Source organism: Citrus sinensis, chromosome 8 (assembly GCF_022201045.2).
Source record: "Citrus sinensis cultivar Valencia sweet orange chromosome 8, DVS_A1.0, whole genome shotgun sequence".
NCBI classification, from domain to species: Eukaryota; Viridiplantae; Streptophyta; class Magnoliopsida; order Sapindales; family Rutaceae; genus Citrus; species Citrus sinensis.
The window spans coordinates 386,294-406,814 of record NC_068563.1 but is presented as its reverse complement, the minus strand read 5'-3'; the positions used below and the strand labels follow the sequence as shown (position 1 = coordinate 406,814).

The following is a 20,521-nucleotide window of genomic DNA, read 5'->3' as shown; positions in this document are numbered from 1 at the left end:
CATCTACTAAAGTCCACCACATTAAGTACTCAAGAAATAAAAAAGAAAAAAAAACTCAAAAAATTATAATAAATAAATTTTACTTGTGAGTGAGAAGAAAAAGTGTTTGTTTCAGTAATCACTTCGATTACTCGAGCCTACAAATGAAGACTTAAAAGAGGTTAGGCCAATAGAACCTACTTGATCCTGTTCTAACCATTTTATTAATATAAAGTGTTGATATTTTCCATGAAATTAAAAGTACTTTTTCTTAAATACTTTATTTAATACACGTGCAGGAAAAGTTAAAAATATAAATAAGTTATTTTCATCAATTCAAGATTTTTTTTCCTTCAAGATGCATCACCTATTTCTCAATCTAATTTTTATAGACTTGGTGGCAAACGAAGCTTGAATGTTCAATGCGTTGATGGCACATGTGATGAGCAATTAGCTAAAGACACAACCGACGAACCACTTTGTGGCCACGTAGAGGCAGCGATTAGGGCACCAAACCAAGTGGTCCATTCTAAATTGGTGCACCTATGACTCATCACCTCTCTATTCAGTAACCGCGCATGTGATCCATGCGGTAGAATTTTATGATTTAGACTGAATCCATGCTCAAATAGATTTTTTACATCTTTTTAATAATTATTAAAAAAATATTTATTCGGAACATACATAAATTTAAATTTAAACATGTATTTTTTTAAAGATAATGGTTATGGTGGAGCTGCTCCGTCATAGAGCACTGATGAATACCGTTGGATTATAACAGTAAGTACAAATTTAATATTTACTTTTTTAACCATACGGTTATCAATAATATGCTATTGTGGAACTGTTCTAATATAGTTAAATCCTTTTTTAAAATGTATGAATATCCAAACTCAAAAATTCTTAATAACTTTATTTTAACCCTTTGGTACGGTATTTCATTTTCTCATTAAAAAAAAGAATTTAATTTTTTTAAAAACTTTTTTTTTTCCTCATTGGTTAAGATTGTTGCATAGCTATTTGGCTCGGAGTTGAAATAAATCATTCTCGAGATTTCTGGGCCTGTCAATATGAGGAAAGACAGGCAATAATAGGAGCCTGGGATGAAATTCCACCTCTAAAATTCCAAAAAGAAGACAAGGATATGACTTCCAAGAAAGAAAAAGGAAAATTCAACCCAGCCCCATAATTATTGCTTGTCCTCTGCTTTTTCAATTAATTTATTATTTATTGTTGCTTTTTATTTTATTTTATTTCAGTTCCATCAATCATTCTAAGACGTATTTCAGTTCATAAATTATGTAAATTATCCGTAAATGATGATGATCAATCTGCTACTTGTAGTTATCCAGATCTAAATTTCAGATTTTAAGGGGAAAATAATTCATCTCGAAAAATAAAAAGTAAAAACAGTAAAAGTACCACTAGGGCTTTGATTAGTGATTCGAGCCACTCTCTTATAAATATAAAAAAAATAGTTCGAGCTCCCAGAGATATATTATAAAAGTTTAATTTAAATTTTTTTTTTAAAATTTGAATAAAATCAGTCTTTTTTTATAAATAAAATTAATGTCTATAATTACAAATATCATGAGTAATAATCTCTTAAAAACAAGCAAAAGTACCATTTGATTAAATTTTTTTTTAAGTTAAGGGGGAAATTGAAAAACTTTGTGGCCCTTGAGAGAGTGTGCTTTATTTATGAGCTTGCTTTTTAAACACAGTAATCTGGCAGTTGCAGCAGAACGTGTACTGTGCACTTGGACCATACAATAACATGCTGATCGCATCATTCCCCAACTTTACAAAATTTGACGCAGATTGGAGCAATCCAAAAAGAAAGCTGCTTGCTTTCCAATCAAAAATTACATTATATATGTCAGTACAAATTGTTTTGCTTGTGAATTTGCGACCCATCGATTGATGAGATGGTTGGTTCAGATTGGTCCCAGCTCACCCAATCTTGAAAATGGAAAGGCAATTATTTCATCTTATTTTCAAATCATCAATCATAAAAGCCACACCCTCCATTTACTTGCTTCTACTGCAGTATGGCAAATAATAATTTTTCACTTTCTTCCAAACTTCTAGTGCATGGCCTCGTGGGTTGGTGCAAACACAAGCGAGAGGGTAATTATTTCAATAATCAACTTTAGGTCCTCCAAACCCAATGTTTGAATGGCCAAGGGCTTGTTAGATTTGATCCCCACTTTGCCATTTCGATAATCATATACCAAATTTCAACTATTACAATAAGAGAGTAACTACAGTACAGTATTGGCAGCTATATTCCATTGAATACTTCGAGTCTTAGGCTATATTACCTTCATTCAACTTTTGGAAATCAACGAGAAGAAACTTCCCATTTGCAGCAAAGGTGTGTGCGAGCTCATGTATGAAAGTCCTTGTACCATCTGTAAGGTAGACATGCTCATATGTAAAATATGAAAATAATTTGTCCACCATCCGAATCCTGAAATCTTTTGCTTCTGATGTAAGTCTCCTCCTATAATGAGATTGAGATAGGGCGATGCCATTGGCACAAGCCGAAAGCAAAACCCACTTGAAAAGTCAAAACATAAACCTCGAACTGGACGTGTTAATCTAATTTGGGTTAGTTTGGGCCACTTACAAAAACATTTAGCCCACAAAGCTGGATTGCTGATTTTGCAACTATTTTTAGTCCCTCTGCCTTCTTTTTCTTCCTATTTTTTATTTTGACAAATTCCCTCTTCCTTCAATGCTTCATCGTTCTATAATTATTTTAAAGCATTACAATCTGCTATTGAAATACACTGTAATAAAAAGGAGACTCACAAGCTTATATACCCGTTTAGTTTAATAATAAGACAAAGTTGAGTTTGAAATACGTATCCCATCTTACATAGAACTATCTAATTTGATCATGAGACAAATTAATTATTGAGTCTTATCTGCATCATTTAATTACATAAAATCCCTTACAATAACAAAACTGTGATATGAAGCACCTGAGCAAAATTACCACTAATGCTCCTTGATGAAGCCGATACCTTTGGTACTTGCATAATTAAACAAAAGCCTTTGCTGTATCACTTTAACAGAAAGCTACTGCGTTGTTTTAGGATTTCAGATGCATACAAAGTTTCATTTACAATGAAAATGGTCTTCTCTTAGATGTAAAAGTCAGCTTGCTTAGATTGTGCTTTGAGGTCCTTCAATTTCTTCAATATGTTAGTGAAGTAATCCTGCAAATATTTCTCCAGCGTAATGATATCCTTAGCGTCCACACCGAGAAGATCGAATGTCTCAGACATTGGAACAGAGAATACAGTATCACTTGTAAGAACCTACAAGTTAGCGAGCAAGATATAAGCAATTTCATTTATGTATTCCATGGTATCGACAATGGAAATCCTATTGTAAGTTGTAACTCAACTAGAAAACAGCTGAGTTTCTATACAATCTGAATTCCCATTTCGGATTCTGGGTTTCTTTAAAATTTTCAGTCCATTTTTTCTCCTGTTCATGAAGAAAAAATGAATTCATAATTCAGACTGAACTCTTTATACTGATTACTGTTGTTCATGAGTAGAACGAAATCAATTGGCTCTTAAAGACTCTTTAAGAGCAAGTTAAAGAAATGTAACCAACACTGCACTAAAACAAGTAGAAGAGATAATATCAATAAATTTTACCTCCGAAAATGCCAGTCTATCAGCAACATCATTTGTCCACTCAAAAAACCGTGTAAGCTGCCTAGTAAATCTCAAGACAGACACAGGGACCATGGTAACATTTGCATCTTGACCTGCGAGCCTCTCACACAATGTTATAACCTGAAATTAAGTTGTAAAATCAATTTAATTACAGAAGAGACAAGCACTGACATTTGGAATCGTCCAAAATGCACTCTATCCACATAATGTTGAGAGGCTTCAAGCCGTATTTAACAAGTTCTTATTTACCTCTTGTGTTGTCCATGCCCGAGGACCAGAAAAGGTGAGAGTCCGTCCATTAATTTTCTCATTGCGTAAAGCTACGAATGTCAGTCGCGCTATATCCTAATAGAAAATTTTATTAAAAAGAAAAAGGCTCAGATATAACAAAAGAGTAATAATTAGGCTAAAGCTTTCTTCGTGAGGCTAATCAGGAAAAAAATTTCTGCATATAACCTGAGTGTCCATGTATGCAATTCGAGTTGGTGCATCCGTTCCCCAGACAGACTTCTCTTCTAGTATAGGTACTGCATATTGCCCAATAAGGCCCTGCATATATTACAGCAAGCAACCATGAATCTGGAAGAAAACTTTTGCACACACATGGATACAACAACAACTGACCACTTCATTGTCATCAAGGTTTGGCCTGGAACCATTATCAATGTGTGTCTATGTACAATTTCATGATGATACATGTTACTCAGGTAGCTTGAAGTACACTTACTAAAATCTAATAAATTCATGCTAGATATATTCAAGCAAACCATTAAATCAAGCCAGTAACTAAATTTCAACAGCTAGGCTTAGGTGATATTACTTGCATGAACCCACATAACCGAATAATAACGTGAGGTAGGCCGGAGTCCTGCAGAAACTGCTCTGTGCAATACTTGATCTCCATTAGTGGGACTTCAGGATGCTTGTCACAGTTGTGAATTGAATAAAATACATACTTCTGGATTCCCATTGCTTTGGCGCATTGTATAAGAGCGACTTTTCCTTCCCAGTCTACCTAAACAGAACAGAAAGATTAGATAAAACCCCACAAAGTAATATACAATTACAAATGACCACGAGTTCAATTCACACAAATCTATAAGGGCTAACTACGTGAAAGACCTCTAAATGTTAGGAGTTTCTGTTCTAAAGAGATACATAAATGAGTCAGTTATCACACCAACATGTTCTCCTTTTATACTCATTTCTTATGATGCTAGATCATACATTTCGCTGCACAACCTGTAATGGGTCAGTGTGAAGATGGCAATAGTTGCATTTTACTATTATCAGTGCCGCTATAAAGATACCTCAAACTAGTAGACTTACATGAGATTGAGCAGCACATAGAGTAATAACATGAGCAGCACAATATTTTGCCAGGGAAATTGATTACTGACATGGAAACAAAGAGATTAATTAAACCTTCAACGTAAAACTTACTTTTTTGATAGGCTCTTCTGGACGGCCTGTGGCACAGTCAATGACTGTATGAACACCAACCAATGTTGCAGGTATGGTCTCTGGTTTGCTCAAGTCTGCCTGCTCAAATATGTATACCATTCAATTATTGAAGCTCAGCAAATGTAAATTAAACACAATCCTGCACACCCAACTAAAAATAATAAAAAAATATTTCATGTTATGTATAGATATTTTGCCAAGAAAATGTAAGGAACAATCTAGAGTATATTCAATTGATCAAGAAGAGAGACCAAAGTCATTGGAACCACTTATTAATTCTAAAGTTAAAATGCAAAGCTAGCCACTAAGCTATACAACACAATCATATAAGCAAAATTAGTTCCCTTTCATGTGAAACAAAAACAAATTAGCAAACAAAGAACAAAGTGACATTTACATTGACAACGGTGGCACCCCAATCGCGGAGAAAATCAGCAGGGGCGGGTCTGGGCCTCACAAGGCACCTAACGTCGTAACCTTCATCCAGTGCACGCCTGACTATCTGCCTGCCAAGTGTCCCCGTTGCACCAACAACTAGTATACTCGTGGGTCTCACCGGTGTCCCTGGACTCATATTCACCGCCTGCACAGTACCACTAGTACCACCACCGGCACTACATTTCACCACCATTTGTTGTGTACAAACTTTCCCTTCAGTAATTAATAAAATAAAGAATCATAATTGGAAAGTACCAAATTTGAAATCCCATTAATGAAAGTTAGCACTTATGTTTTTGGTTACCTAAGGAGTTGGCGGAGGGGGAGAGGAGGGGCAGAGGAGTTAAAGTGTGGCACCATGAGAGTGAGCCTTTCATGTGGTGATGGGGATGGGGCTGATGGAGGTTGCCACGTGTCGGTAGCTGAGTCGGCAGCGATCTCAAGGCCATTTGCTTTGCCTTTTCCTCTCTCGATGTGTCTGTGTGGGAGGAGAGGAGGAGAAGAAGGAGGGAGAAATGAGAAGACAGAGAAGAAGACTGTGGGTGGCAGTCTTGCCACGTCGTTCTCTGGAGTGGATTACGGTTTCTGCCACTTGTTATGATTAACTGATAACTACTACCCACTGCCTATTGGCTAACATGCGCTGGGGGCCCTGCTTGCCACCTGTCGTTTTTGTTTGCCAACTTATTGTTTCCAATTTCCTATAAGCAAATGGCAAACCCTATCTTACATGCATGTAAGATACATCTCTCTTACATGAATAGTGCATGTGTGGGACTCACATACTATTCATGTGAGAGGAATGTATCTTATGTAAGATAGAAGGACCCCTAAGCAAATAAGTTTTCTCTTTTCCCCCCCTTTTTTTCTGTTTTTTGTCAACTTATTATTTCCAATTTCCTATAAGTAAATAAGTTCTCTCTTTTTCCCCCCCTTTTTTGTCAATCAAGGGTGAAACAATGAGTTTAAAAACTGAAGTCATTTCTTTTCCAAAAAAAAAACTCAAAGTCATTTAATAATTTCAATCTCGCTCGAAAGTCATCTTATCATCACCAACGGTGAAATCTGTTCCAAATAATTATGGTAAAAGAATATATACCCTTTTGAACCCACAAAATTAAGAAAAGAAGGTGAGTAACCAAAATCTTGCTTCATAGCTTTATATTGCAACTGCGTCAAGATTTGATCATATTGCATAAAAATGCTACATTTGACACCTCCTATATATATATATATATGACCTTCTCTCCCTCTCTTATTCTGTACCAATCCGGCCTTACGGCAAGATTCAATAAACAGGTGAAAAAAATTTAAATTTAAATACGAAATTAAGAGCTATAACTTCAACTACAACTATCTACATTTCAACATATAGTAAGGTTTCACACGCCAATATCAATATGCGGTAGGCGATGATCCTCAAGGTCCGATTGTTGCTGCCAGACACAATATTCTGATGCTGAAACTGCTCTACCGCCAAGATTTTCATATACAGAATGCTTTCCTGTAAATATATTTACAGTCCAAGAAGCTAATGCCAAAGAGCCCCAAAATTTTGGTGAAGATTCGGTTAGCAATTGCAGGAGCATTGTTGTCAGTGAAAATTGTGATCTCCTTAAATTAGTCCTAAAAGTATCCTTCCATTTCTGGTTTAAGTGATAAACTGTTATCCGAAGATGTTTCAGTATGCTACTTTTTAGCTTGAAGTGTATATCCATTGTCAATGTAATCCATATCTGACCAATCAAGGTCATTGTCATTCAAATGGTCTTCAGCCTCAGAACCATGGGTATCGACCTTCCTATGATTGCCTAGAGTTTGATTTTGGGGAGTCAGAAGTTCCCTTGCCTTTGCTTCGGAATCCTCACATATGCAGGCTGCTGGGTTTTCGTGAAACTCGCCCCTGCCTGGTTTTACCTCATTTGGTTCTCCCATGAAACCAATCTGATTGGTTCGAACCTTCGAGGCAAATTCTTCCCATGTCATGTTATTTCTGTCCACGAACAATTTATATAGTTTTTTTGCGTTTGGACGGATTGTTGGTTTATGCCCAAAGTATCTCCTGCAGTAGACAAAATAAGTTTAAACAAAACTAGAAACAACTAGAATAGATCTAGAAACAATTACAACAAAAGGACAACCAGTCACCAACTGTTCGTGGAAAACAAGAGACTGAACCACAATCTTGAAAAGGCATAACATGAAAGAAACAACAAAATTATAGAGCATACCTTCGTCCAGCTAAAATTCTAGCCATGTTACCATTGTTGTTGGTGACAAAAACATCACTTTCATCGCAAACAATGAAGTCGAGTGCAGCCATGCGGGCAGAAAATGATGAAAATGGTTCCAACTCATACTTGCTGGCTAATGTCTCTTTTGAATGCAAATTTGGAAAGAGTGCTTTCAGCGGTGCCAGCGTCTCTCTACCTCCATACACTTCACCCGACGCAATGTACAAGTGAACATCACTTCCAAATCCCAGTGCTCTCAGCATAAGACCAACTTCCTCTGGAGTGAGTGGACATCTTCCATGCCTCCGTACCTTGTCTGGGTTGCTTGCCTGCAGTCATGCAATAAAAAATAAACATGTCAAACCAGGAGTCCGGTAAATAGAAGGCATGCCGTTTTCACGAGAATTGAGTGGATTCACATGTAAACTTTTCCACCGCTTGCGAAGTGCACCCAAAACTGTCCTTTCTTCGTCGCCTCCACCATAATAGCATCCCGAGAAAGCAAGCATATCAGGTTCAAATCTATGACATGACATGACATAACTTGGATCAATTGGTAGACTTATGAATGCAAGTGTAACTTAACTGGTTTTTAAATCCCAGTTTTGTTGACTATTATAAAAATGAAAACGGACAGTATATAGAAGAAAATAAACCTTACCTCAAGTGCAAAGCTATGAAATGCTTTGTTTTCAACCTCATCCTCTCAACCAACATTTTACCTATATGACGAATTGGATCTGTGAATTTTAAAGCATGGTAGTTAACCCTACATCTTAGCTTTTGCAAGTCTGTATCCAATTTATTCGCAAGTCGGTAATCAAACTTGGTGAGTTGAATAGCCTGCAATACAAAAGAATGGCAAGGAACTGTCAGCTCTTGAATGAACAAAAATATCACAGGCTTATCTTGAGCCAAATAATGCTCTCAAGAAAAATCAGCAACGAATATCCTCAAGAATAACAACCTTTATATACTTTTCCCTTAATTTGCTAGCATTTATATGATTTACCTTGTGTTCTAGCACTGACAAATTGCATGCACATATTTGACTGAGCAACTTAAATGAAATGATAATTTAAAACCTGAACTCTCTAGAAGCAAAGCCAATAAATTTGATTGACTGGTTGCATGAGCTTACATGCTTCTTATTAAGAATAGGCAAAACATGACTCTCATAGAATTTTGGAGAGCACTTCCGCGGGACACGCATGTTATGTGGATTCAAAACTTTCCCTTTCTTTTTAGGAAGCTGTTTGATGATTTCAATATCTCTTGAGAGAGATGATATGAACCAATCGACATCGAAAATTTCCTCAAAATCACTGCACCAGACATCACATTGCGTATCATTAATTCAGAATTTGCAATCCTGCATCTTAGGAATCATCATGATAAAGGTGATTTAACCATGAATATGACAGCAGACCTGCTATCCTTCCAATATGATTTCTGATCCAGCTTAGGAACAACGAGAGTCGCATTCAAAATATAAGCTGCAACAACAGCATCAGTAATCTGCAGCCAAAAATGTGCAACACATTTTGCATTATAACCAACATTTCCACCCTCCACACATAATAATATGATCATGGGTTTTCTAGATCTATGCAATTATTCAACATCCTGACAAATTCCAGTCAGCATCAGACCTATAACAAAATCAAAGAATATATGCGTAGACCAACAACTAATATCACAACAAATAAGTTGGCATATATCACACCAATAATGATGACTTGGATATTGCAGTAGATTACATGACACAAGCAATAAACTTCAGCCATAAAAACTACATTCAATATATATATATATATATATATATATGTATGTATGTACAGAGCATTCAATTGAAAAGGCCATTTAGGAATTAATGCACTCTCACACATCTAGTGTTATGAGTTATGTAAAAAAAAAACACTAAAACTCATAAGAATACTTTAAATTTTCTTCACAAAAGCATATAATGAAAGAAAACAACAGAAGTTAGTATACTAAGTTTCATTGGTTGCAGGGGGAAAAAGAAAAATTAAGAATAACATAAACCTCATTTCAATCAATGATTTTATTCCCTGTTCCTCAACCGCAATTCTCTTTTAAAAATTTTTAATAAAATATATATAAATATATATATATATTACCCCTGTTCTTTGTTGATTCAGTCCTCCGCTGGTGGCAATCAGCAAATATCGATTAGGATGCGTTTTGACTTGGGCAGCTACAAAATATTCAAAGCTGAATGAGACTTCAAAAACAGCTGATGATAAATAAAAATAAAATACTTTCTATCATCACACATCATCGACAGAGTAGCAACGTTCGATTTAAATAATAAATCGAAGAAGATTTTACACAAAATCTATTTTGATTTCATTAATCCATAAAAAATATATAACATCTAAAAAAACAAAATTCTAGTTCATAATTACGATGAAACTTATCGCTTGGAGCGCTGCAGCCGTAGTAGAATTTCGATTCCTTTGACCCCCACAAATCTCCAAGTAAGGTCCCTTCATTTTCCTAAAGAAGAAAAAACAATAAAATTATAGAATAATAAATATTCCAATTAAAACTAAACTTTAGCGGGAAAAAAAAAAAAAACACCAACAAAAAATTTAGAGGTACCGGAACTCGAAACGCAGTGTTTGTTTTAAAATTCGAATCCACCGCAAACTAAACACCGGGAAACAAACAAATAAATCAAAAACGGCAACACATTAACAAAACACGAACTGGAAAATAACGAGAAACGTTAAAATAGGAGCATAGGGAGTGAGAGTGTGTACGGACAGATGAATGGTGGCGGCGGAGGAGGAAGCGGTGCCTGGTGACTGGCGGAGGAGAAGAAAGGAGAGAGAAAGCGACGAAGAAGAGGAGGATACAACCGGAAATTGCGAAGATAAATGGAAACAGCTGTCGCCGGCGACGGAGAAGGAATATCACGTCACAAAGAGCGACGGCCACGCGGTCGCTACATGTGTTGATGCTGCTGTCCCGTTTTCTCTTCTTCATAGCACTGTAGTTGCTTTTGCAAACAGCCACCGTGATCGAAATTTTTTAAAGTGTTTTAAATAAACAATGTGAATTTGTTTTTCGAAAGGAATGGCAGAACTCAGCAGCAACAACAATTGAAAGAAAAAAAAAAAAAAAAAAGAAGGAAGAAGAGAAATGTTGCTGGTGTTGTTATCGTCGTATTGTTGTATGCAAACACAAGAATCTAAAAGCTCGGCATTGAACCAATCGCGCGAAAATATTGCGGGCCGTCTCTTGTGTGTGAGTGCTCGGACCAGAAATTACTAAATTGAACGTAACTGAGCAAGTAGATTGCTGACACGTGTGATTGCAGGAGTGATCGGGTGCCACTCGATTTGAGTACTGCGTGGAGATGTTATCCAATGAGTTAATATTAGAAGTAATTTGGGCGTCAAAAACAACTTGTTGAATCATGGTTCATGATTCAAGCCGTTTAAGGAATAACATATAAGCTACGGTGTGAGTACTCACACACAAACGCTTTCAGGTCCTCATTTCTTTCCGGCAAGTCTTTTCACGTGGATCTCACGTGCTGACTCTGCTTTGTCCTTCTCAATCCTTTTAACTCTCATCAGAAACAAACAATTCCACTCTTCCAAACAGCGCGTGCGTTATTCCACCAAACCAAGAAAGAGACCGGCCCGGGTGAAGCGAAGCCGACTGGGGTCGGCATAGCAATAGCTAAAACTCTTTTCTCACGTGATCTGAAGCGCGTGGGGAAGAGTTGTAATCACCCAATCCATTGTCGTTTGGGAGTTGGTAATAACGCTGAGGATGTGATTTAAGTGAACGCTTTTGTCTGGCATCGTCTTTTAGATCTCAGAATCTCGTGGTGTTTTTGCTTGTGGGTTGTGTAACGGATCATCTAGCGATAAGATTGTAATTATCTCACGAATTAAGGGTATAGATAGCCATTTCCTGAATTTGAATGTGGTAATGGATGTTTATCATCCATCCCTCTATCCATTAATCGTTCTTACACCCATGAATCCTCAAAAGTTGAGAGTGCTTTCGGATTTTGATGACAATTTTTCTTATTTTTCTTATAAAATGTATATATATCCATATTGAAAATTTGCAATCCCTAGTTAAAATAATTTAATTAAACTAAAAAAAATTAATCTTTGAAAGATCGGCAATTTCATAGAATTCATTTTACCACATCAATCTATAATAGATTATTAATACCTCAGATGTCAGACGAAGAATTTATAATATTTAAGGTACATATAACATTTTAATATATAAATAGGTTTGTGTTAATTTCAATAATATATTTTTTTAAACGTTTTAATATCATAGATGAAATGGGTGTTAAAATTTTACTAGGAGAGACCAAGTTGGGTGGGGGGAAGAAATTACAAGAGGTAAAAACGTCATCTCTTTTTATTTATTTTTAAAAATATGGCCGGCCTTTTTAATTCGTCCACGTTTTATTTATGAAAAGATTCAAATGTGTAAGCTTTTAGTTTACTGATGAGCCATCTAATCAAAATCAACGCAACAAATTAACAACTAAGCTCTTTTTAAGTAACCGTTTGTTGATTTAAAAAAAAAGAAAAAGAAAAGACAGAGATAGATTTTCGGGATCTTATCTTTGTTAAGTATTGCTATAAAAGGCTTGAGTTGTGAGCTTTTGATCAAGATCCAAGGGCCACAATGTGGTCAAAGATTATTTAACTATCTACCAAAATCATAATTTAGGCAATGATTCCTTAATTAGCTATGGGATTGGTGTTAATTAGGTGAACAATTGTAGTGATTAGTTGATAACAAAATATAATAAATCACCATACACCTAACCCTTATTAAAAAAAATTTGGTAGTTGTTTAAAGGGTTTGTTCTTGTGTCATTGTGTGATAAAAAATATTATATATATATATATATATATATATATATATATATATATATATTGTTGGGTGATTTAGTATAAGATTTCTAAGTATCCAACCTAAAAAACTAGCCTTTTAGGTGGAGTGACTTACCACCTTATAAACCCAAGCATCTTCCCTTTACAGCTTTACTAGTCAATGTGGGACATAACTCAACGTATATAGATGTCAATTGTTAATTAAAGACAGCTTATTATGGAAATTATCTGGGCATGTTAAGGAAACTGTTGTTGTAAATGTAAGATGTTGAAAGCCACGTGAATGCTGTCATATGTTGTGTGCTGTTACTCGGGAAATTGAATGTTACTTACCATTTAAGATAATCAAATCTACCGGTTTATGAGACTTCGTTCTTATTTAGGAATATGGAAAAGGTTATCTGGTTATGAAGGCAACTAAGCACGGCCACAACCAAGGGAGACATTAGTGGATAATTTAGTTCAAAACATAAATGAAATGGGTAGTTGGTTTTCCAAGGATAATTCCAAAAAATTAAAAAATCAACAGAGATATTTTCTTTTTTTTTTTTTTAAAAAAAAGCACTTGCTGAGAAAAGCGATTCTTCAGGAAGTGCTTTTCTTTTTTCCATGCGAGTTGGATTTTTGGCACCCTCGGTTAATCCAATCACATCAACCCCTATTCTATTGAGATTATATTAGGTGGAGTTTTTGTGATTCGTTTGCTGTTTTGATAGTTGTTTGACAGTGCAGAGCTTGGAAATATATGTTTCCTATATTCCATGCTTTTTTTGAAGAAATGGAAATGTAAGTATAATAAAGAAATTCCAATAATTACAGCTTCCACTTAATTTATCCATATAGCAGGAACATAAGCAAGTTAGTTAGCCTCTGGATTGTACTCAGATTGTATAAACAATAAGGGAAATATAGATAACATTCATAGCAAGACATTAAGAATGCCAAAAAAAAAAAAAAAATTAATAATCATAGCTGATCGTTTTTTTTTTTGTGTTCATTTTAATTATCTTTTATATATGGACAGGAGAACAAAAAAAATTTATTAAACATTTGCTTAAAGTAATTGAGGCTCATGTTCTTGGTGTTTGTTTTTTTTTTTCCAATTGATATGACTAGCTAATACAGTCCATTAAGAAGAAAAATAATGATGCTGATAATGAGATTGATTATAACATTTAAACTAAACCGATTTCGGATTTTCTCATTTTAGAATTGGAAGTTCTACCAAAAGACCCCTAAGAATTTAATTCAATTCAATTCAATTAATAATAAAATGAGGTAACCATGAAAACGAAATTGTATTATTCACTAATTACTAGTCTATTATTATTTTCATCACTTGCTACACGAACAACATTGTGTAAAAAAAAAAAAAAAAATACATTGTATATGTTTTGAAAATCTACGATCCATGGGTTTAAATAAAACATTTTTATTTTTTTTGGGGACCGAACATATACCCCGTCAGATCAATGTTTCTGCCAAAAAAAAAAAGAATGAAAAATTATGAAAATCGAGAGATTTAACCATGAAAATGGTGTTTTTTTTTTTTAATACTAATTAGACATCAGATTACTGCATTACACAGATATTTACAACTGTTATTATAGCAGATATATTACACTGATATTTACAATCAGATATACATGATTGAGACTTACATTATTACATTGAATTCTGTGAAGTATATGCCCAGACAAATAACCTCTCACAGAGGAAAGATGTTCATACTCCACTCACATTTCACAAGAGAGAAGGATTTTTAAATATTAAGAATATTTAACCCCTACAATATTTTTGTGGGGGTTTGAACCGCTGCCCTCACAAGCAGCAGCCCACCACTTTGATCAAGGCCGAAGTGGCGACAATGAAAATGGTGTTTATTCCGAGAAAATGGTATTTTCCGTTTTAAGTGTGGGTATAATTGAAAAAATGGGATTTCAATTTTCAAAAATATTTTGGAGGGTGCCAAATATTCTTGGGACTAATGGCCCATGACTATTGATTGTTGATGGAATGTCTTTGAGACAGAACCCAATCTTTATTGGATCTGCAGGTTCCTTTTTAGCAAAGCCCGTTGGCCGTGTCCTCACAAGAATATTCTCGTTTAATTTCGATAAAATTTTGAGGAATAAAGAATGTTTTATACAAGTTGGTGATAGAGTTTAGCAATTTTAAATAAATCAACAGAATAATTTATTTCACAGACGAGAGATTTAATCTTATTTTAACCATTTTTTTTTTTTTTACAGAAAAGAGGTAAAAAAAAAAAAAATTCCTATAGAAATTAAAAATTTAAACTAATGTCCTCGACAAAGCACCTAACCTACCATTGACAATAAGCTTAATATAGCAAATAGCATGGTGAAGAATGAGCACGTTGTTGACCAACATTAATGCTAATGATTCCTTGTGTTGGCCAACCCCATCCAGAAATTATTAGTCGCGAATCAAATGTGGCCTACTGTCTTATGTTTGGGCTCATTCTATTAGATGCCATCATTTCTCCATAAAAGTATACTAAAAATAATTTCGATTGACCCTTGTCTATTTAACTTTCGAGAGATGATTTAATTTCTAGTCATATTACGCTCATAAAATTAAGGGGGAAAGAAATATAAATAAAATTGGGCACGATACGCTAGTAAGATGATAACCTGTCTTCTTATTAATTTTAAATTTTTCAAGTACATATAGGTATATTTCAACTATAAAAGAGTTATTTTAGTTAGGTCTTGGTAGTAGATTTCTAATGGTAGTATTGAAACAATTGTGATGTAATATTAAAAGAAAATTGAATTTTATTTAAGAATTTTAATCAGTAATTATAAAATACAATCTAATTTTGGAAGGAAATTCTAATTTTATAGAATTATAAAAAAAAAGATTTGTTCTACAAGCTTCAGTGCTCCATTGAGTGGCGTGAAGGGGATGTTAATATAGTATTCAATTAATTACCCGACCACAAAAATAATATTTAAAAAAGAAAAAAATGAAACCGTTCAGGTTAGCTTCTGAAATCGAATACAATCAGTGAATACTTAGCAAAGGTGAAGGTGAGGCTCCAGCCGAGGGAATCAATTGAGGATGAGGAGTCCAGGCCAGCTGAAATCGTCAAGCTCCGAATTGGACTTGGACCGACCCAACATCGAAGACTATCTCCCTTCCGGATCCTCCATTCAAGAGCCTCTCGGCAAGCTTCGCTTGTACGTATTCCTTCCTATTCCTCCTACACCAATATTTTTTTTTTAAAATTTTATTTGTTTTTGGTCTCTCTTTGTAAACCGAACATAGCTTAATGAAGGGCTTTGTTTTGATCTTATTTTATATTTTGTAGGCGTGATTTGCTTGACATTTCGCCTACGCTTACTGAGGCTGCTGGTGCCATTGTCGATGTGAGTCTGCTTTTTGGAGTCTTAAGTCTCTCTGTTTGTTTCTCCCGGAAAATCCATTTCAAATTTGTAGAGAATTACCAGTGCTTTTTCGACAAGTGCTTATTGTAGCATCCACTGTATGCTGAATACTCACAAAAATACATTGTATATGTTTTGCTATTGTTAAAAGTTGTAACCTTGATTATGCTTAACATTGTTACACTTAATAAAAAGCTGTAATCTTTATTCATGGTTATGATTTTATAAGTTTAATGGATGAATAGGATTCATTTACGCGGTGTTTCAAGTCCAATCAACCAGAGCCTTGGAACTGGAATATATATTTGTTTCCTCTGTGGTGTTTTGGTGTGGTCTTTCGTTACTTCATTCTTTTCCCTCTCAGGTTAGCTGGAAATTTATACTTGTTATGTTAATGTTTTTGTTGGGTATTGCTCTTCTAGCTGTCTGATGAGTAATGATCGAATTCGCAGGGTTATAGTATTGACGATAGGATGGATAATATTCCTTTCGTCCTTCATTCCTGTGCATTCTCTGCTGAAAGGACATGATAAGTTGAGGAAAAAGCTAGAGGTTTGAGTTTTTATTGTTTTTAGTAATTGGGTTTACCGTTCTTTATAATTATGCATGTAGGCTTTGGTATGACATGCTCATATTAGAAGAAGCTTCTAGTCACGTAAAGAAATTTTTTTTACTTTGCGACCCGATGTAGGAGGAATGATAAAAATTTGCTTATGGTGACTCCGAAATAGACGCAGGATATCTAGGAGCCCTCATGATGATGTTTGTGTTATAGCACAGGGAAACATATGCTACCAACATCTTACGTTGAGACTCCATCTTATCAAAAGTCTCGCAGGATTTTTCTCCTTCCTACTGGATCTTGAATTTTAAAGAAGAGAATTTGGAGTAGGCACATGCTCAATTGATTAATAGGGCCAAGGCTAGAGGCATTTGCAGTGAGTAGGCAATCAATCCGGTCCATGTTGTAGGATTTGATGTTTTGATATCATTTTATAATGTTGTTAACCTGCTTTTCTGTTACTTGTATTTTGTTGGGCTGGACTGGTAATACTGTGGCAGTAAGAGAGGCATATGCTAAATTTTGTTGTGCTCCATACTATACATTGGATGAAGGATGTTAACGTATTAATAATCATTGTTTTGCTTTTTGCATTTTCTAATTGATAACTTCTTCTTACATGTTGCACTTAAACTCATTTCCTGTCGCTGATTGTCTCTCTAGAGGTGTTTGGTGGAGTTAATTTGCAGTTTCTTTGTTGCTTCATGGACTGGAGTTGTCAAGTACCATGGGCCAAGGCCGAGCATGCGGCCTAAGCAGGTTAATCGGGCTATATGTTGGTTCTCTTATAATTAGACTTGATTCTTCATTCATTTAATTTTATTTTTGTTCTGACTTTGTAATCAATAGAGCCCATAGGGTTGGATATTCATCTGAAATTTCCTTTTTCTGGTTGAACAGGTTTTTGTGGCCAATCATACTTCCATGATAGACTTTATCATCTTAGAGCAGATGACTGCATTTGCTGTTATTATGCAAAAGCATCCTGGATGGGTTGGTAAGCAATTAGGCTTATTACATTTATGGAATTTAGAGCTGCAATGTACCTAATGGAATGGATGCAATTAAATTATTGATTGATTTTGGTGTAGGACTACTTCAAAGTACTATATTAGAGAGTGTAGGATGTATTTGGTTCAATCGTTCAGAGGCAAAGGATCGTGAAATTGTAGCAAGGAAGTAAGTCAAAATATGAAATTGCCTGATAGAAGAATATTACAAGAAGATTGAGCATGTCTTAATAATCGGAGTTTGAATTATTCAGGTTAAGGGACCATGTGCAGGGTACCGACAATAATCCTCTTCTCATATTTCCCGAAGGGACATGCGTAAATAATCATTACACCGTTATGTTCAAGAAGGTATCACCAATTACGTTTTGGTGCAGGATTTTTGAGCTTATTATACCCATTGGTTCTTGATACTTATTATTATTTCACTTGATGGTAATTAGGGTGCTTTTGAACTCGGATGCACTGTTTGCCCAGTAGCAATCAAGTACAACAAAATTTTTGTTGACGCTTTTTGGAACAGTCGGAAGTAAGGAGCTACTTTTAGTTTTTTTACCTTTATTTTTTATTCCTGAAAATACTCCACATGAACCCTCTCTTCTTATTTGAGGTGGCAAAAACCATCTGATGCATGTAATTGTGCACAAGGTTTTGTTGAAATGGATAACAAACATTTGATGTGTTATTTTTGGAAACTGGCAATTGCTTAAGAATTTTGTATACCGAGTCTTGACCCTTGCCATTATGTGAAATGTCTTGGCATACTGTTGATGTTACCATCTAGGAAATTCTGACTGATTGTCTCATTTGCAGGCAGTCTTTCACAATGCATCTGCTGCAGCTTATGACATCCTGGGCTGTTGTTTGTGACGTATGGTACTTAGAACCCCAAACCCTCAGGCCTGGAGAGACAGCCATTGAGTTTGCTGAGAGGTAAATTATCTGTTTTCTGAAATCACTAAGTGATGGCAACTATCATCTACTTCTTTTTACAAATACGAAATACATCGCATAGAGCAAAAATGAATACAATTCGTAGGTAAATTTCTCTGGTTCCATTTTAATGCTTTTTTGCAGGGTCAGGGACATAATATCTGTTCGGGCAGGTCTTAAAAAAGTGCCTTGGGATGGATATCTAAAGTATTCTCGTCCCAGCCCAAAGCATAGAGAGCGGAAGTAAGTCAAATACCTTTAATTTCCTTCCTATTGTTCCTGGTGTAAACAAAACCTAAATTTTGTCGGAGCCTTATTATTTATTTTATTTTGTCTTTGTTAGTAGTGATTGGTTAAATCCACCATTGCTTACTTTCCTCTATTCGACCACATAGAACGTAGAAGTTTTGTTATAAATCTGTGGATCTGACTTGCTCTGGCACATATTCAGGATGCCTGAAATCACTTTCTACTTCCCATCTTGACTATGAATTAAATTGCTTATAAACCAACCCCATTTTTATATTTTTGCTTGCTGAACTGGTTTCTAATACTGATAAAATAGGTCTCTTTAAGCTCATTGGTCATTTTGTACTTGCAGGCAACAAAGCTTTGCTGAATCAGTGCTTCGGCGCCTGGATGAGAAGTGATACGTGTTTTTGGTGTTATTATTGTTTGTTATATTTAACCAAGTACAGAATCAAGTACATAATCATGGTTATGCTCTTGATTTCCTTTAATTAAATGCAGTTTTTGATAATGATAAAGCTTAGGTTTGATGGGCCTACTTCCAATTTTGTTAGAACTTTTTGCTTGTTCATAAGCATTTTGTACTTGCAGGCAACAAAGCTTTGCTGAATCAGTGCTTCGGCGCCTGGATGAGAAGTGACACATGTTTTTGGTGTTATTATTGTTTGTTATATTTAACCAAGTACAGAATCATGGTTATGCTCTTGATTTCCTTTAATTAAGTGCAGTTTTTGATAATGATAAAGCTTAGGCTGGATGGGCCTACTTCCAATTTTGTTAGAACTTTTTGCTTGTTCATATGCATAATCCCTTTCAGAATAGTTCTTCAAGTCGACGTTTATTTATGCTTAGAACATGGTATGAATTTTGACTAGTTCATCATGGCTTGACTTTTAAGGACAAAGTCAAATTCGCATTTGCTTTCTCTTCATGTCAATTGACATACTCCAGTTGTTTTATTTTCAAGTTTTGAATCCTGCTCATGCATACTACTAGATCCTGGTTCTCAGTACTTAATGTTAGAAGGGTAAGTGGATGCAAGTCATATGAAATTTCTTTTTGAGTTTTGAGATTTGAGAAGAAAATAATGGTTTGGATGACTTTTGGGATCCGTCATTGTCAAATTGATTGCCAAATTTTTTAATGTATTGAAATTTAAATGGTGTAAGACCATAGACTGGAGCATCTCCACATTGCTTCTATGAATTAAATAAACCATTGACTCGGCCAAGCGATAATGACTTGCCCACTTGAACGGGGCAATACTTTTTTCCAAGCCAAACGAGAAAAAGTTATCGTTAAGTGTTCAAATGCTCTACGCCAAAGCAAATAAGTTAAATGGTATACAGCTTTTAGGTCTGTCTATTGAAATGGCTCCAAGCCTTCAATTTTATCTCTCTAACTTCATTGCCAACAGTATGTCCTAGATGTGATGAAAAAAAAATTGAATATATAATAAAATATGAAAATTTTTAAGTGTAATATTTGTTGGGTTGTATAAAAATTATTGGTCATGTTTGGCGCATTACGTATTAAAATGATACCATGATGGATGGACTCAAATACAATTCTCCAATGATTTCAGTCTGGTCACATTCACACAAAGCCCCTTATTATAATATCTTTATCCACAACAC

The 20,521-nt window shown here is 35.1% G+C and overlaps 3 protein-coding genes across 4 annotated transcripts; 1 reads left to right on the top strand and 2 right to left on the bottom strand.

The window, feature by feature from the left end:
- Positions 1 to 2,834: 2,834 nt before the first annotated feature.
- On the bottom strand, positions 2,835 to 6,163 carry LOC102624152 (hypothetical protein). Its single transcript, XM_006486567.4, has 8 exons — positions 5,884 to 6,163; positions 5,539 to 5,792; positions 5,121 to 5,219; positions 4,498 to 4,692; positions 4,134 to 4,226; positions 3,927 to 4,022; positions 3,657 to 3,797; positions 2,835 to 3,308 (listed from the first exon to the last, which is right to left on the bottom strand). Exons 1-8 carry the CDS (start codon positions 6,026 to 6,028, stop codon positions 3,132 to 3,134), a joined length of 1,200 nt encoding a protein of 399 aa, XP_006486630.2. The 5' UTR covers positions 6,029 to 6,163; the 3' UTR covers positions 2,835 to 3,131.
- Positions 6,164 to 6,710: 547 nt separating this feature from the next.
- Positions 6,711 to 11,034, bottom strand: LOC102623765 (protein ROOT HAIR SPECIFIC 17). The gene is made up of 10 exons (XM_006486566.4): positions 10,604 to 11,034; positions 10,439 to 10,486; positions 10,243 to 10,333; positions 9,955 to 10,031; positions 9,243 to 9,331; positions 8,955 to 9,138; positions 8,475 to 8,656; positions 8,233 to 8,335; positions 7,811 to 8,142; positions 6,711 to 7,641 (listed from the first exon to the last, which is right to left on the bottom strand). Exons 1-10 carry the CDS (start codon positions 10,823 to 10,825, stop codon positions 7,269 to 7,271), a joined length of 1,701 nt encoding a protein of 566 aa, XP_006486629.2. The 5' UTR covers positions 10,826 to 11,034; the 3' UTR covers positions 6,711 to 7,268.
- A 4,587-nt stretch (positions 11,035 to 15,621) lies between these two features.
- On the top strand, positions 15,622 to 19,667 carry LOC102623471 (glycerol-3-phosphate acyltransferase 9). Of its 2 annotated transcripts, none has more exons than XM_052431800.1 (12): positions 15,622 to 15,923; positions 16,055 to 16,112; positions 16,376 to 16,494; positions 16,583 to 16,682; positions 17,356 to 17,451; positions 17,593 to 17,689; positions 17,784 to 17,871; positions 17,957 to 18,053; positions 18,146 to 18,231; positions 18,516 to 18,635; positions 18,780 to 18,878; positions 19,476 to 19,667. In XM_052431800.1, the coding sequence occupies exons 1-12, from the start codon at positions 15,805 to 15,807 to the stop codon at positions 19,522 to 19,524; spliced, it is 1,128 nt and encodes a 375-aa protein (XP_052287760.1). In that variant the 5' UTR covers positions 15,622 to 15,804; the 3' UTR covers positions 19,525 to 19,667. The 2 variants fall into 2 exon arrangements, with proteins under 2 accessions (XP_052287760.1, XP_006486628.2); XM_006486565.4 differs by lacking the exon at positions 19,476 to 19,667 and adding an exon at positions 19,237 to 19,422 and having other exon boundaries at positions 15,623 to 15,923.
- Positions 19,668 to 20,521: the final 854 nt, after the last annotated feature.